General features: G+C 36.6%; 1 protein-coding gene across 1 annotated transcript in view; it reads left to right on the plus strand.

Moving 5' to 3' along the window:
• FMN2 (formin 2) overlaps positions 1-18,374 on the plus strand; it is a 162,720-nt gene that overhangs the window by 133,048 nt on the left and 11,298 nt on the right. Inside the window, exon 16 of the mRNA XM_009893653.1 lies at positions 13,068-13,217. Within this exon, the coding sequence (XP_009891955.1) occupies positions 13,068-13,217 (150 nt within the window). The remainder of the gene's footprint in view (positions 1-13,067; positions 13,218-18,374) is intronic.

Here is an 18,374-nt window from a genome sequence, read left to right on the forward strand (position 1 = left end):
GGAGGAGGGGGGGGGAAAAAGATGCTTGTATATTTTAGGAGCCCACAATTTGGTGCTTTTTTTTTTTTTTTTTATTTTAGATTATGTCCTCTGACCCAAGATGCATAGCTATATGCTCAATTCACACAGCTGTATATAACATTTAACTTTATAATTAAAATTTAGCATCTTGGAAAATTGGGAGATACAGCACAATTTCCACCAAGCAACAAATACGTCCTCTGTTCTCTGTATTTTCATTTACTTGGCTTTAAATGTCTCTAATCTTTCAAAATGTGATTTTCTTTAAGCAGGGATTAAAAATTCGAAGCACTATCATTTCCAGGTATGCTTTATACAATTTTAGAATGAGACAGGGCTTCATCACAGTATCCATAGCAAGTAATCGAAGTTATTGTCCAAAGCAGTATGATAGCTGGTATCTTGTTTACCATGCTAGAACAAAAAGCAATAGCAACAGCAGCAATATAATCTTGCTGGATTATAATCAGAAATGACCTAGTTACTCTTCTTCTTGCACTTCATTCTTGAAGAAGCAACAGCTAAACAACCTGACTAGAATTACCAGAAACAGCATTCACTGAAGCTGAAGGTCCTAATTCTCTGTCTTGCTGTCTCTATTCAGCTGAATAGTTATGAAGGAATAGCATGTAGCTTTATAATACCTTTCTTATAATACCTTACCCAATATTGAATTCTGATCTCCTTGGAAGGCTTCCAGATTAGGGTCTTTTTTTAGAAGAAAATAAATCCAGACTGTAACACTGATCTTTCTTCCACTGAAATAGTTAAGATGATCTTTTGGGTTTGTTTTTTTTCCCTCTACCTGCAATGATTCATCTCTTCTTGGAATAACACCTCAGGAGTTGTTCAGAAATTGAACTGGAGATGTTTGCTTTAGAACTGAGACACAGACAGATGATCTTAAATTCTTCCTACTATCTCCCAGTCAATGAGGCATCGGATTCTAAATTCAGGGCCATAGCACTGAAATATTAGAAATAAAGGGATCTGAGCAATTGTGAGAGAGTATGACTCTGCTTGAAGTGACAACATAGGTCACTAAGACAACAGTCCCGTATGATGGTGGCTTGGTTTGGCTGAAACTGTTCACCTGGTTTTCCTGCTGTGATGTCTAATAAGGGCCGGATAGACAGAAATGCCACTCACTGGCATGGCTTTGTGTACATCGCTGATATTAACAAATCTCAGAATTTAATCTGTTCTTCAGTAAATCTCAATGTATTATGAGAATACATATTTGCTTTATGAAAAGTCAAACAGAGGACTTTCTGCCTTCTGACATAAGTATCAACTGGGGAATTTTGGATGTGTGTGGCTGCTTATGGAACACATCTTCCCGTCTCAGGATATTTTTATTTGGTTTATTTTATAATTTGCTCCCATTACTTACACATTCCAATGACTTTTAGGCTCTTAAGTGCTTCCTGAGTGCATCCTTCCAGGCACCTCTTCTGCTTTCAGGACTTTTAATAATCCATTTAGCAATGTGTTGTTGCTTTCTTTGCTGTAGCAACAAATGACATTAATTTTGAAGAGAAATTTTTACTTTTAAATTCCCTGTAAAAAAAGTACTCCTGACATAACACTCTTCGCAGATTTCCGTTGGCTTCTCCGAACATGAGACCTGGGGAGGAACAAAGCTTTACACCTGCTTATGAGCTGACAAGTTGATGACACTTAGAGAAATAGCAGACAGTATGGTACAATGGCACTGCTGAAAAGCAACACCTAGAAATGTAGCACCTAAGACTGGTGATCCTTTAAAACAGTAAATGTTCCTCCTGCCTTGCTACCCTCCACACAATGGTTTGGATTGTTTCCAAAAGTGAACTGTAAAGTTAAAGTGAAAATGGAGTTAATGATTGAAATAAAGTGGTGAAAAGCTCAGAATGGAGAGAGGTATGTAGTTAAAAAAAAACCACAGCACAACACTTTTAAGTGAAAGGCAAGAATATGCTGTTGGACACCATCTTTCACTACTCTTTGGCCATTCATCCTTTGTTGGTTCCTTTACTGTTAGGTGTGTTTTCTCGCTGTGTGGCTCCCAGCATGCAGACTTGAATTGCTCATGGAAATACATTTCAGACTGTAGGTATACATTAGTTGAATCAGCAAAAAGTAAATACTTGGTGAGCAAAGGAAATGTGTATAGAAGAAGCTTACAGACTGTTAAACAGATTGGATTATTCTAGTTTAGTATCCTGTCTCTGACAAAACATCAGGGCCTGTAAAAATGCAGTAATGGAAACTTAGCCGGCAGTTTAATTATGTCAGAAAGTCTCTTCTGAAATATGGGTAATTGACCTTTCCCTGAAAGATGAAGTCTTTGTCCTTGTCTGAAAATATTTGCCAAATGACTGCAAGTCCTTAACCATTTGCACGATTTATTTTTGTCTGTAAGAGCATTATCTTTTCTTTTAAAGATGTTGGCCTGCTGCTTAAAAAAAATAATATATTATTGGTCTTAAATTTGCATTTAATGGCATTCGGCGCTAATAAGAACAAATGGTAATACAATTTTTAACAGACACGGGTACAATTCAGAGATCTAATATTCTGCAACATAAACTCATCTTTATGCAATTTATTCTACAGTTTATGTAAAGGACCTATTTTTAGATCTTACTTAAAAGATAAAGGATATTAATTTAAAGTGCAAATACAGTTACACAGCTAGGTAGCATCGATAACAATGCAGTTAAGAAACACCCTGATAACAATGTAGTTAAAATAACTGAGGTCTGGTCATACCCAAAACTAACGCTATAGAATCAAATTTAAGATTTAAAAAAACTAAGAGAAGAATCATATAGCTAATAAAATTAATGAAAAAAAAAGCCCCAGAAATTAAAATCTTTAAATGTGGCTTATTGTTTTGACCTTCAGTTTATGTCCAGCAGGTGGTTTCACTGAGTAGTCCTCAAAAATTCAAGATATTCCTTTTGAGTTGTTACAGCTGAAGTAAAGTGCTTGTGTGCACGTGTGTATATGTGCTTAGCTCCAGTGCCTCTCCATTGTGCAGCAGCTTCTGATTATGTTCAGTAGGTTTTTTCTTTCACTATGTTGTCTACCTGAGCTGTTAGATTTTTTCCTAAGACCTTCACAGTATAGTGTTTGCATTTGCAATGGCTGTGACTTAAATGTGGATAACACTTCTGCTTTTACTCTCTTATGTTGATTTGCCACTACAGTTGTTGCTTTCTTCTTTGCTGTATTTTAAGATTTACTTTAAGGATTATTATATTATATTGCTGTTGTCATGTATATGCAAATAGAAAAGCAGAATGTCAGGGATGTGGTTTAATTAGGTCACAATTGCATTAACTCATCTGGGAACTATCCAGTAATAACTTGTACAATATAGGTCATTCCTTCCACAATAACTTCCAGCTGATGGAAGGCTGCCATCAGCCCCTCCACACTATAGGGCTTGCCTCAGCCTACTGCTGAAACCCCGCTGTGCTTCTCATGTGGAGATTAAGTGACTAGGAAAAAGTGTTGCGTCTTTACTCTTCCTCAGCTTGTTCTTTAGCCTTGTTACCTTGTTAGTAGTCTTTCTTAACAAGCTAGATTCAGAAACAGCTGTAGTGAGCCAGATCCCTTCTGCCCTGTGTCTTAAATGAAAGATTCTCGTGGGATAACTTGTACCCACTTCTTTTCTCAACTGCTGCCTGAAAGATGGTTCTACCTTAGTCAGTCTGAGGAGGTAAAATTTCCTTCTCCACCCCAAAGGAAACAGCTAGGGCAATGGTCACCCCAGACCAGAAACACCATGAAGCCTTCGTGCAATCCTTGGAAGGGATAGGAACTCCTCCTCCAGATACAAGAGTGTTCTTAGACGAAGAGTATGGTTTATTTAGCTTTTCTTGGACGAGTAAGCATGGATGATTCACATATCCAGAGTGATATGGTTATTTATTACAATCTTTCCACCAATTCCAATGGCTGACATCTTTTAATTTAAACTTGATCCTTATAGCAAATGCTCCCATTTTTCTCTATTCAACTAAACAAAGATACTGTCACTACTATGAAGAGATACTACTATTGGGATAAGTCAGGAGTTCAGTCACAAATGCCTAACATTTTAAAATTGCATGTAAAGACCTTTTTAGTCTGATCCTTCAACAACCCAAATTTTGAAGATTTTCTGTTTTCTTTCATGGGTTTTTGTTGTAATTGACTCTAAGAATATGAAAGCCCGCGTGAACATTTCTATTTTCTCCAAAGGCTGTATTTCTTCCATTCATAGTTGTGCTGGCTTTTGATGACATTAGGGAATCCTGTGTTCATGCATGTTAAGGACAGAGCTCTTGTACATTGAATTAAGTAAGAATGTTCTTGAGACCAAACCCAAAGAGCTAAGATGAAACTGCATCACAAAACATTTGAAATGCTAGGAGGTTCTATAATATCAAGCTATTTCAGAGCATTTGTATTCTATAATTTTCAAAGAATAGAAACTGAAACCTGTTTGACTTGAGCACCTAAATAGAAAGAGTACATGATAATACTTCCAATCAGACCTATAGTTTTATTTCACTTATTATTTTTAGAGTGTGTTTTTGCAAATGCACATGTATAAAATTTAATCTATGCTGGGTTATATTTTTAGAGCATGGGTTAGTATTATATGTACATGAAATCTGGTAAAGCATCTGTGTGGTTTCTGTCTAGAAAACTAAATAATCTGCTCTAGGTTTAAGGCAAATTACTTCTTATTTTGTTGGATAACTCTGACCTTTACCCTGCATGAATTTCAGTTATAAAAGTGAGCCATACCATGGGAGAAGGCAGATTACAAGGCTGAGGTTGACATCAATAAATAAAAAAATCATAATAAAACTTTTAACACAATATTTAGTACACAAAGCTTACACTACCTCCACATGTAATTATAACCTCTTTAAGTAATAATGATTGCTCAGAAGGCCTCCATTGAACTAGACAGTGAAGACAAGGTGTGCTAATAGAAACAACTGGAGACAAGTTGGGTTTTAACATGAGACTTTTAGCTGTTTCTTAAAGCACTGAGGCTAGCAGCTTGTGTGTCAGATCACTGCTGTTGAAATTCATTCTGCCGCTGTACCCTGTGTCTACTGGCACCTTATTAGTTTTTCAAGTTCAACTGGCCAAGCGTTATTTAATAAGTTTGAAGCTGAAATGTTAGTCTTTTTAAGAGAGAAAAATAGTTTTTTCTTGGATATGTTACTGGGCCTGACTTTCCAGTACACACTGTTGCATGACATTGTTTTACACATGCTCATACAGTATATGCCCAGTTTAGCATACAGCATGTGTCAGCACGTATGGGGATGGTATCCATACTAACATAAAATTAAAAGCATGAAACTATGAAAAGAGAACCTACATGTTCGTGCAAAGTATGCAGATTACAGCAGACTACAGCTAACAACGACGCATCTAGGGAACTGTACATTCCTCAAGACAAGTTTTTGAGAGAAAATTTTCAGGTTCAAAGGAGAAAGCACATACAAATTAAAAATGCATTAGAAGACTCATGCTAAGAAATGTTTGCCTTTTTCTCTGAGTGGCCTGTTAGAATACAATTGTCAGAGACAAAAAAGAATCAAAGGTTAGTTCTGTTTCTAATGTATAAATAATAATTCTATTCTACTGTATGAATAATAATTCATATTTTAATCTGAATAATATTGTTGAACAGAGACATAACCTTTAAATATGCATAACAGAATTTGGGTTCAAATAAACACCAATTAGTGGGTGAGCTCTGGCTGACGAACACTTTGCACATGATATATTGAAGGTAGCAAAAATACCCCTAACCTACATTTCCTGACCTTTGATTTTCAAATGGCTGGAGCCTGACTTGGTCCAAGCAGAATGGCTTCTTAAACACTGTACTTTCTGTCACCAGAAAAGTTCTGTCTGCCAAGATAGCCCTATCCTGCTTGTGACATAATATAGCACCTAATCCTATGCCACATCAGATAAAAGATGGCATTGTTGTGTCAATGGAGCATTTGGTTACATCAGAGCAATGCAAAAAAAAGCCCTAACAAAACCAAATCAAACATACACAGTGACCAGGTTGTATGCTAGTGTTTCAGAGAAGAATGAGAATAAAAATAGGAAGGAAAAAAACAAATCCAGAGAAGGAAAATCTTGAAGAATACTACTTTTTAGATGTAGTGTTAACTGTGATTGCTGATAACCTAATGTTTCCAAAAGATATAAGCAACAAGAAGTGATCTGGCAAATCTTTTCATCATTCCTTAATCTGACGTGATAAAATTAATTTCTAAAATAAACAGATTGTGAAAAACTCAGTGCTCAAATTTACCTTCCAAACCCCCCTATAATTTAAATTAGTTATGGCCATATTGTTTTGCTACTTTGCTACCCCTATTATGAAGGACAGGACTAAAGAAATACCTACCCGTTGACTGATAGAAATATAAGAGCCTGGAATAACAGTTTAAACTGAGGTTGACATGGCAATCCAACATGTGAAGGTTTTATTCATTGCTAACTCCAAGAGTTCATCAGTCCTGTAAAAATTTTAGTTTTCCTAAGATATTTGGTTTAAGTGCAAGGTTGTATTCATAATACCTATTGAATTTAACAATCTTCGTCATAGTATACACTCTGCTTCAGTCACTGGGACTGCTGCCTTCATTGTATGGCATAAAGTATGAAATATTTAAGTTGGGCATTTGTGTTACTTATCAATGTGTACGTCTGATAATATTGATCACTGTTGATGAATATTAAAGCTGTAAAGCATCACTCCTAGTATCCGGCAGGGGAGAGGGGGAATCAAAATTATCATGAACAAGGCAGACGGGCCTGTCAAAAAATAACTTTGCGTTCTTCACGTTGGATCATTTTTGTTGGGTTTTTGCTGGGAGAAAAAATGGTACCTCAAAGGTAGAGGGATTTTTTTTGTTGTTGTTGTTGAAGCTGTTAATTTTCATCTAGTTGGAGAAATAAAATGCTTTTCTGTTTAATATGAATTTATAGGAAGCAAGGGACTAGAGATGAGGGAGATGACTTAGGATTCAAAACATTGCAAATCTTTGGCACGTTTTTTTTAGAGGAAAGGAAAAATCTCTTGAGACCTTTGTTTTCTAAGGCACAATATTACAAAATACATAGTTACACAATATAAATTGGCAAATGAAAGAAAAGATTAATGGTTCTGGCAGCTGACTTAAGCTGGCATATTATCTCAACTTTCTTTTTAATATAAGAAAAATACTTTTCTTCCTTAAAAAAAAAAAAAGAGGGAAAAAAAGAGGACACCAAGAAATTTCTTACCAGCATTTAAGTACTAGATATTTTGAATGAACCTATGTTTATTTTTCTGTTTAATCACTTCTAATCATGCAGGACAAGGGAAAACACTGAGGAGAAGCAATGATACTTTTTTTAAAAAAAAAGAAAAAGGTGAAGAAAGTGATGTAAAGTTATAGTGCAGAGAGGATCCTCAACAAAATATGAGAATGAAGATGAGAGGCTTCTTAAGATGCTGTGCATATTAAGTTTCCTCACAGCCTTGTGCTATCTCAGTTACCAGGATGCTGGTTCTATTTCATTTTTTGTAATTTTTTGTGACTTTGAACTGCTTGGTATTCTGTGTTTAAACTAACTCTTATTAATGCTTTCAGATGTTGAAAACACAAAGAAAATATGTACAAAGCCTTTTCCTCTTATAAAATGAAACAAGAATGAATATGGCAATTTATATGATTACCTTTTCCAGGAAGCAAGTACTGTTACCTATATACTGTACTCATCTTCCCTATGTAGTCATCAATTCAGGATCAACATTCTGAACAGGCTTATATGCCTGCCAACTCAGTTTGGCTTTAAGTATAACTCACGTCAGATTCAAGATAATAAGAGGCACATATAGTCTTTTCTCCCCTTTTTACCATCCTTTTTTTTTTGGTGGACTATGTTTAGTTATAAATTTTACTTATGACTTTAATCAAACTAAAATGTACGTTAGCAGCTCTTGTCTAACTCGGAACTGCTTCTGAAACACAACTGCTTCACAAAACTAACATAGTACCACCACTAAGACTACCTTTTCTTGATGCTTAACAATTTATAAAGCCAAACCCAAGTAGTCAAGAAAATCCAGGTTCGAACTTCAACCAAAATATGTAATCTGTTAAACAGTACAGAATCTCTCTGGCAGAATTGTAGAAACATTTTTTCTGCTTTTAAATCCACGTTGAAACAAATCTTTACTCTTGCAGGTGATTTAGTTTGCTGTATGCGGAAACCAGGTGCGCATGTGTTTGTGAGTGTGTTCATTATTTCTCGGAAAGGTTAGCCAGGGCATGTCTGTACCTATGGTTACTTTGCTATTTGTTTGGCCACAGAAGCCTGATCAAATGATGCTGAGATGAAACAACTGCTGTCCATTGCTTAGTATTATTGCTTAGTATTGTTGATTTGTCTAGGGGGTTTTGGGGTTTTTTTTGAGCCGAAGAAGTATTTTTGTAGTTGCCATCAGCTCTGTCTTCTCTTCCTCTCCTTTAGCTTGACCTACTGCATACATTCACATACATGAATAAACTGGCAAATGCATTGTACATAGCAAACTTGAATCTCAGTCATTGTCTGCAACAGCTTGCTAACTGGCTTCAGAATGGAATGGAAAAAAAAAAAACTGAATAATCCATAGCTGCTCTTAAAATATTCCTAATGGATCAGATCTATTGGCTAGAAATGCTGTCAGTGAGCCATTTGTAATGTGAATGGCTTCTTGTCTTTCTCATGTGATTAGACTTGGTTTTGCTGTTAGTGTATCCATTCCTTCCTTCCCTCCAAATAGAAAAATCATTTACATAGTCTCATAGTGGTACACAAGGGAGCACACAGAAAAGTCCAGTGATTCATTCATCAAGTTTCCACATTTGAGTAAGCAGTGAGTTCAGTCATCTCAATCTGCAGTGATTTTTCTGAATTACACAAACACTTGAACCAAGGAAATGAGAAGACGAGAAAACGAGGAAAGGAACTAACCATCTTTCTTGATCTTATTTCCTTACTTACTTGTCAGGGATGAGCAACTATTCCATTGTTTTGAGAGATTTAATGTTACTTAATTTTCCTTCAGTGCCAGCATGAAGGATATGAAACCCAGCCTGAAATCTCTTTAAAGAGTTCTGGCTTTTGCCATGTCAGGATAAGACAGTGGTGTGAACATCACTGCCTTATTTTTAATCATGCTTGAAAAGTCAGGCTGTTTGAATCAAAGCCAGTGACCTCCTTTACCTCTTTTAATCCCTGAAAATAACTCACATGCCCTTCCTTCCCTCTTCCATGACTGCTATCTCTTCTCTAATGCACATTCTTTTCTTTTAAGGCACTCACTAAGAGTATGGAAAACTAAGAACCTTTTCACTTGAGAAATGGACACTAAACAAGCTTTGCAATACCTGTTTGGTAATTAATGTTTCATTTTGCAGATAGGTAAAATGAAAGCCAGAGAAGTCAGATGAGTTTCCCAAGGCTGTATGATGCAGAAATTAATTTGGGTGTGGAAACAAAAGCCTTCTGAACTCAAGTGCCTTATTTGATTCAAAATGTCTGTGTGCCTGCACATATAGTCAGGAACAGTATCAATGATATTTTGTTTCAAAATCTGTTGAAGGACCAACAAAAAAATTGGAATGGGCTGCCCCACTGAAAAACACCAGAGAAAAGGTGTTTGCTGCCTGGCTGAAATCTGAAAGGATGATATCTAGTCTTGGGGTTATGGCAATGTCATGCAAGTTTCTCTTTGTATTTAAAAAATCTGTGTCCACTCCTGGAGTCAGCTATGAGATATGTCTAGTTTGACATATGTAAACATTTCCAAATCAGATATTCAAAGAGCATGGTAATATAGAGGATTTATTGCTGTGCACATTTTATTATTTGATGCATTTGGATTCGCTTTATTTGCTTTGTCTTTCATGTGTGAATTATGCCACTTTGTCTTGTACTACAAAAATGACAGCATCAAATGTATAGCAAGCAGGTTTCCATATGTCTTCTGAATATACTCTAAGAGACTTAACTGCTAAATAAGGGGAGATCTCTCTGGTTGAAAAAAATGTGGTAACTGTCTTGACTGTTTGATCTGCACATATAGAAAAAAATATTTGATTCATGGAGATTTGTGCCCTGAAGTCTTACTATTTTGCAGATGATGTTTTGTGCATTGTTACCGGGCATTAGAAAGGTGTGATGTATTAACCATGACAACCTGGTACGCTGCTGCTGTTTCACATTTCACAAACAGCTTATTTCCCTTACCTCCCAAAGTAACTGCCAGGGAGACAAGCAACCTGGATGAATATTTCTTTTCTCTCTGTAAGCCTAGAAATTAAGTTACAGCTGTTAGGCACATCTGTATGCATGTGTAAGATTGTACTGATTATACAAGTGTCAGTCCTCAGGGAGATTTTTAGTCACCAGAGAAAAAGACATTGGCTATCTCCTGACTAGTTGGAATAATTGAAGAGTAATGGAAGACTTTGCGTCTCCAATAAATATTAGTGCTGTTTATCAATTTTTTTGAGCATTATCCTGTACAGTATGAATTTCATTTTGTCTTGGCTCCCTGTTTCTTGGGATGTTTTCCTGTGAGGGAATTCTAGCTCATTACTTCAAATTTAAAAGCGTTACTTAGGATGGCCATTCACTTTATTTAAATTTATTTCTCATTATTGTCATTTGCAGTATGGTTTGAAGACACGTTTCTCAGAGCAAGGCTTCTTATTTGAACTTCTGAGCTTTCTGTGTTCTGTAAATCATTAATGGCCTTCATTCAAGGAGTTTCCTTAAAAATAAGCCATTGACTCAGCTGATGCCTCCAGATTTCTCTTTTGTCCTGTATTCCTCATGTTACTTCAAAAAATGTTGCCGGTTCACTCTGAAAAATCAAATGAGCTTTTTATATGACTTCCCAATAGTCAGCTCCAGAGCTGTAATTCTGGGGGAAGGGGCTGGAGGGAAAAACAAAAGATCTCCCTGATATATTTGCAGTCTTGCAAAAAGTTGAGAATATATGAAAGTAGGCAAAAAGCTTAAAATATAGTGCTGCTGACTGATGAATGTCATTCTTTTTAAGCGATTCTGTGGAACCACAGAATAGATGATAAATATTTTCCCCAGTATAAAACTGTGGGAAAATGGAAATAGGTAAGTAAAATGGAATTCTTTTCGTTTAATCAGTACTATCACTCATCGATATTTCACTTGGAAAAAAAACACAACAAAACCAAGCCACAAAAAAGACATTCTATATATTAACCACGGGCTGACTTACAAAACAGAGTGCCATGGTAGGCTAAGTAAGAGAGCTGAAGAAATGGTACATTGGGGTAACGTGGCATTTGAGTATAAACACAATGGCTTAAAAAGTGAAGATGGTTTTGTCTTTTATATTTTTCTTTATTGCTCAATGGCTTCATTTTGCTTCAGCAGATAGAAAAATGAATTACAAATGAAGAGAAAAAGTGTGTAGAATTTGATTTGTAAACTGATGTTAAATTTTTAAGCTGTAGGCTTTTTTATTCAAAAATAGGATAATTTATGTAGACATTTTTTTCATGTTGGGAAAAACAACTGGAGTATTGAATTTTGAGAACGAGGACCAACAGTTTCACAGAGACTTTGTGAGGTTGACACTGCTAAATGGTTGAATCTTTGTATATTATTGTCACCATTAAATACTTTAAATTATAACTGTGAAAGCACTCTACCTCCAGTTACAATAGTCCATGAAGGAAGATACAGCTTAGAATCATAGAATCGTTTTGGTTGGAAGAGACCTTTAAGATCATCAAGTCAAACTGTTAACCTAGCACTGCCAAGTCACCACTAAACCATGTCCCTCAGCACTACATCTCATGTCTTTTTAGTACCTCAGGGATGGCAACTCAACGACTTCCCTGGGCAGCCTGTTCCAATACTTGACAATCCTTTCAGTAAAGAAATTTTTCCTAATATCTTATCTAAACCTCCCCTGGTGCAACTTGAGGCCATTTCCTCTTGCCCTATTGCCTGTTGGTTGGGAGAAGAAACTGACCCTCACCTCACTACAACCTCCTTTCAGGTAGTTGTAGAGAGCGATAAGGTCTCCCCTCAGCCTTCTTTTCTCCAGGCTAAACAACCCCAGTTCCCTCAGCCACTCCTCATAAGACTTTTGCTCTAGACCCTTCACCCTTTGTTGCCCTTCTCTGAACATGCTCCAGCACCTCAATGTCTTTCTTGTAGTGAGGGGCCCCAAACCAAACACAGTAATCAAGCTGTGGCCTTACCAGTGCTGAGTACAGGGGGATGATCGGTTCCCTAGTCCTGCTGGCCACACTATTGCTGATACAGGCCAGGATGCTGTTGGCCTTCCTGGCCACCTGGGCACACTGCTGGCTCATATTCAACTGGCTGTCGACCAACAGCCCCAGGTCCTTTTCCACTGGGCTCAGCAGAGGATGTCGGATTGTTCTGGTAGGGTCATGATGGGCACCTGTTTTCTAGCACATTTGCTCCTGGCCCAGTTTTCTGTTGCATCATTTCTTGTTTAGTACACAGCAGGTTTGAGTTTTAACATTTCTGCGTAGGCTTCAACCTAAGCCATCTACCCTGTTGTGTCTTAGTATAGATACAACAGGACTTGAAGAACTTTGTTTATGGGTTTTGACTCTGTGTTTTGAAAATAGCTTTAAACACAACAGAAAAGCAATACATGGGCAGGTGTGGATGTCTGGATTTGCAGCCCTCTGGACAGTGCATTTATTTTAGCTTTTGAAATGGAAAATACCCTGGTCAAAACCAGAACATATGATAAATGCCGGATCTCAGCTTTGCTGAAGAGTCACCTTATATTGTGTATCTATTTCTATACAAAGAGATCAGAACTGTTACGTTTTATATTCTATTATTTTAGATGTGCTACCAAGAATAATTAAATACCATGTCAGTGTTAAATAAGGAAAAAAAAAAAAATCTGCATCAGTGGGTAACAAAACATTTGCTGGTTTTGCTTACTTTGACAGCTTTTTGGAAACCGCAGCCTATTTCTGTATGAAACCAAAAATGGGAGAGAAAGAGGTGTCCCCACATTCTTTCTTCAGTATTTGGCATGAATTCAGTTCTGACTTCAAAGACTTCTGGAAGAAGGAAAACAAACTTATTCTTCAAGAAAGGTACATTTGTTTGTTTGTTCAAAGGCTTTTCTCAGAGAATGTTATTGGGAGCAATCACACAGAAAACAGCCTTACTTCATTAGCACACAACCTATTGAATGCCTTTTGGATTTTTCTCAGTCTTTTCTTTTTAACAGATTTTTTTTTTCCCTAATTGTTATAATTTTTTAATAGGACATTAGCATCAATTTGTGCTAAAGTTTTTCAGGTCCATTACCTTAATGATATTTTCGATCAAGCATGTAACTCCTGTGCCACTATGAATCCAAGCGATTGGAGACTTGTTTCAGGTCTGAAAGTTGATTAAAGATTTCCTATTAGCATATTTAGTGAAAATAAGGCAAGGCATCAAGACATCACATATTGTAAATATTTGTCTAATGAAGTTGGGGGAAAAAGGAAGGGAAGCGGGAGGACAGAAGGGAAAAAGTCAATTAAACCTATGGTAAGAAAGACTTAGACCGAACCATATTGCAAATGGATGTGAGCATGTGTGGTATATAAGGCATAAAGAAATGAGACAGTAGTTTTGAAAAATTTCCCCTACTGTCTAGGCGTATTAGAAGAGTATTCCGTGTATTAGAAGAGCTATGAACTTTGCTTTCATCCGCATGCAGATATTGCATTGTGGTCACTCTTCATTTATAAAAAATGATGCCAAGAATTAATCAGTTGTTTAAAAAGTAATAAATGCCATATAAGGACGAATTAAACAAATACAAACATGAAAACTGTAAACGCGTTATATAATCCTCCATCTATTAGCAACTTGAGTGACTTCAGTATACAGATAATGAAGTTACTTCTGAGCCCTAACATTAACAAGATCGAAGCTTTATGTTTATTAAATGATTGATATCAGTCCACGTTTAGGTAATTTGACAAGAAAAGGCCTCTTTTTCAAGAGTACTCACCCTATGTAATCATCACAGACATCAGATTACGGCTTAGGAACTCATTGAAAACTTTCTTAGGCACCTACATGATCAATGTCATGTTTATGTTCAGTGTAAGAGGATACATTTTGGAGCAGTCTCACAGTTAAGAAAACTGGATTCTGTTTCTATTGCAAGAGTGTGGTGCAAATGTTATTACAGTACAGGAGTTCTCTGGGGATCTATTTCATTTTACTGACTGTCTGATTTAATTTTATGTAATTAAGTATATCTCTTTGGAATTGAGTTGACAGTTAAATACTATCTTTGGTTTCCTATGCAGGGATTTAGCTGCCAAGTGAATACAGGTTAATTCCATCTTGTATTTTTTGTAGAACAGGATTTAAGAAAAATGTCCTTTCCTTTCCAAAATACTAGGCTATTTTTCTAAAACAAACAAACAAAAACCCTCCAGAGGGTTTTTGCTGCAAAATATTTTTCTTTAAAAGACATTAACTAAATAAGCACAAAACCTCTTCCTCCTATTTTTCTTATGCATCTAAAGCTTAGGAGAAGAATGGGATTGTTATACAACCATTTAATTCTCTTTCAGTCCAATGTACGAGTATGCTAAGAGAATGTGTTGAACCAGCAGAGAGAAAAACGTGGCTGCCAGCTGGTCCCTTCTTGGGCAAGGGTGTTTTTAGTCTGAAAGGAACTGACTGTGTATAACCTACAACATAGCTCAAGGTGCAGGATGCAACAGGGAAGGGAAAGGACAGTGAGAAAGGGCCTGCAGCAGGAAGGGAAACTGGGAGATCGCTAGAAAGATCAGCAGAGACTCGAACCCAGACTCAGAGCTGATGGGATGAAGGAGACTTTCCCGGGGGGGGACAGACAGGCTATGTAATGTCTGTCACTGAGGAAGTCACTGAGATTAAGACTGAAAATGATCTATCCTGAAAATCACAGGTAGATTTTTGTTTTGAATTTTAATTTTGACCTGTCTCATCAAGTTTAAATCTTCTTCTTTGTAGATTTTGTTTGTTCAGCTGAGGCAGGGTTTAGACTTCGGAAACCTTTGATGTCTTGGTTTGCGCTCACCTCTCAGAAAAGTTTGCACGATTCTGTTTCAGGACTAGCAAAGTCAAGCTCTCTTTATTGTCTTTTAGGAATTAAAATATTTTGGCCAAATTGGCAGTAAGAATAACAATTTGCCAAGTAAAACAAATTATTTTCCCAAATGTGAAGAATCTTCTTCGGTAAAACAACTATCTTATCAAAGCCTTTACGTGGAAAATACTTTGCCTCCAATCATAGTTCAACCTGATGTCTGAAGTTGTCCTTTAGGCTTTTTTCCTTGATTTTACATTTCCACTTTTCTTAGTGGAACACAAGATGCTGTGATGTGACGGTGTCTTGGTATTGAGAAGTCAAGGGATAAAAATCTTCATGGTAAAATAAGTGCTGCCCAAAGGTGTAAGAATGTACAACAAGGTTTTCAAACTCTCAGCCCAGATCGACAAGTCCGGAGGTGACAGAAATCTGAAAGCTGCCTATTGCCACTGAGATAAAAATGATTATTTCAAGAAACTGCATTTTACTCTTTAGTTGATGTTTCTAAAAGTTTTTCTGCTGCGAAGGATGAAGAGCAGGCTAGACATTAATGGTCAAAGTAACTTGCTGTAGTTCTTCATTGGCAGCAAAGTCTGTTGAAGGATATGGTGAGACTTCTCCTTTTTTAAAGTATTGCAGTATGCCACCTTTGATGGATTATTTACTAGGTTGCTGCCTCATGAAATATACTTTAATTATGATCATTATTTACAAAATGTATAACTTTAGTCCCTTTTCTTTTTTAGCTTGATCATCTTTCTTTCTCACCCCCTAGTTGGTTTTAGGGTTTTTTTGCCTCTTCTTTCTCCACTTTAGTTTAATAAACTTTTATGCTGTGGCAATGTTTCTAGAATATTTTATATCCCTGTTTCCATACGGACTGTGTAGGGAGAGGAATTACTTGTTAATACAGGCTGTTCCTTATTTAGTCTCTGCAAATGTGAGTCACACTGTTTTACAATAATTTACCCAAAGGCTTTTCATAGATGGTATTTCCTAAGGTGGTACTACATTTTCTTACCGATAGATTAAAAGTGTATGTTTTAAAGAAAGCAGTCAGCCAGGTCTTACTTTAAACACTTTTCACTCAGCTTTTCAACTTGTGTATTGGTTTGCCAGGCATTTATATGCAAAAGATAAACATTGAAGTGTTAGACTTCATATTTCCTTACAAGAAGATGAAAAAAAAAAAAAAAAAGAAAAATGGGGCGAGGTTAAAAACAAATTAATTTTTCTGAGGTTTTCTACTGCTTTCACTCAGTTCTCTCATTTGAAATAAAGCAGAACTGGAAAATACCAGCTGTACAGAAAATTATGCATGATAAACTTAAATACAGTAGCAATAAAAAGAAAAATGCACCTGAAAATTACAATGAAAGCATAGGTTTGCCAGAAGGTTTTCTGAACACTACTATTTTTTTGTGGTCATGCTGCAGTCAAGGCTAACTGGAGCATTCCAACAGAAATTGTTACCTGGGTTGTTTATAAAATTCTGAAAAATATTTTGTGGAGGTTGAAATTTCTGATGCTATGACTATCCTAAAGATGTATCTTTTTGAACTTTTCGAAGTAATATAACTTTTTTCTGATTAAGCAACTTAAAAAAAAAAAGAAAAGGAAAGCCAGAACCAAACTTAATGGGGCACGTTTTGAGTTTTTAAATGTTGTTGTTATTGTTTTCCTTTCATCGTATATTTAATATGTCATTGGTACCTTGAGCTTTGCATTCATCCTTTGGAAACTCATCTGTCAGTATAGCTTGCACCTTACATGTGATGAGCAGGAAAGTAAAAAGCTGACATATTTTCCCTAATTCCTTTTCAATGTTGTTTGAAAAAAAAAAAAAAAAAAAAAAGATTTTGACCGTTACAAACCTCCTGTTCAGCATCCTCATTATCTATATATGTATTTCATTTGCTGCATACCCCAAGATGCATGTTGCTCTCTGAGTTCATATTGTCAGATAAAGCCCAGCTGCGCTGGCAGCTATGCAAAAGTCTCACCTTCTTAGCAAACTCTTAAGGGATTTCACCACCAATCTTTAAATGCTTTTTTTTCTCCTGTAGTGAGAGCAGGAGTCTAGTACAAACTGACCTATAAATATATTAACTCTTTTCTCATGAATCTCTGTCTTTATTATCCCCTTTGGTTTCTTTATATTTCTGAGGTAGAGATGTTCAATGTTAAATGCACTATTCCAATGTAGCACTTCCTTGAGAGCAAGAAGTATTTTCATTTTTCTTGACTTCCAGCAAACACAACTGTTGCCCAGACTCTACCACTTTCCTAGGAACCAGGAAAAGATAACCTGTCCTAGGAATAAAAAGACAGAAGAGCTCAGGAGACAGCACCTAATGAGGTGCAGAGGGAAGTCTTGAAAAGTTATGATCAATTTTTTTTTAAAAGTGAAAAAAAAAGTTAAACAATTGCTGAATATGGCAATCAAATACTGAGTTCGCAAATCCTTGGTAGCTAAAATACAGTTATTTATCAGAAAATGTCATATTGGTATGAACAGCAATGCTCCATCTTTAGGACTAGAACTTCATCTTTTCTTTAGGGCTGTGAAATACATCCTGGCTCCTTACAGAAACAAAAAGCAGTCAGTCCTTTAAGAATGTTTATGTTTAAAAGAAATGGGAACAAAGAAAAGTTCCATTGCTGTCAAAGGTTAACATCAATATCATTAGGCCTTAGACACCTATTCAGATCTTGCTAGAAACAGGTCAGTGACAAGACAGAAACATGTTTGCAGGGCCACAGTCCCACCTTCCCTTTCTCTGGGTACAAGTGAGGTACTGACACTCATTTGTCCACTCCAGCTCTGGGCATGTCTTCAGATTGTTCGCTGTTTGAGAGGGCCTGTGCAACCTTGCAAAGATTTACGTAAACAAGGGAAAGAAAGCGGTATTTCTAGACAGCAGAGTGGGGCCATGGTGGGGGGCAGATGGGCAGAGAAAGGGACAGCTATAGGTGCCCTGTAAGCGCGTACATAAGTTATACATTGCTCATAAGCTCAGTGTGGCCCTTGCCTTTATGAAAAAGCACGTCACTGAACAGAGGCTAACTGTGTCAGGGATGCCAGCAGAGGGGGGTTCATAAGCAGTATCAATGTGATGGTAAAATTCTGTAAGTCCCTCATATCTTGCATCACACTAAGCTTGAG

The sequence above is a fragment of the Charadrius vociferus genome, unplaced genomic scaffold (genome assembly GCF_000708025.1).
Source record: "Charadrius vociferus isolate BGI_N301 unplaced genomic scaffold, ASM70802v2 scaffold309, whole genome shotgun sequence".
NCBI classification, from domain to species: domain Eukaryota; kingdom Metazoa; phylum Chordata; class Aves; order Charadriiformes; family Charadriidae; genus Charadrius; species Charadrius vociferus.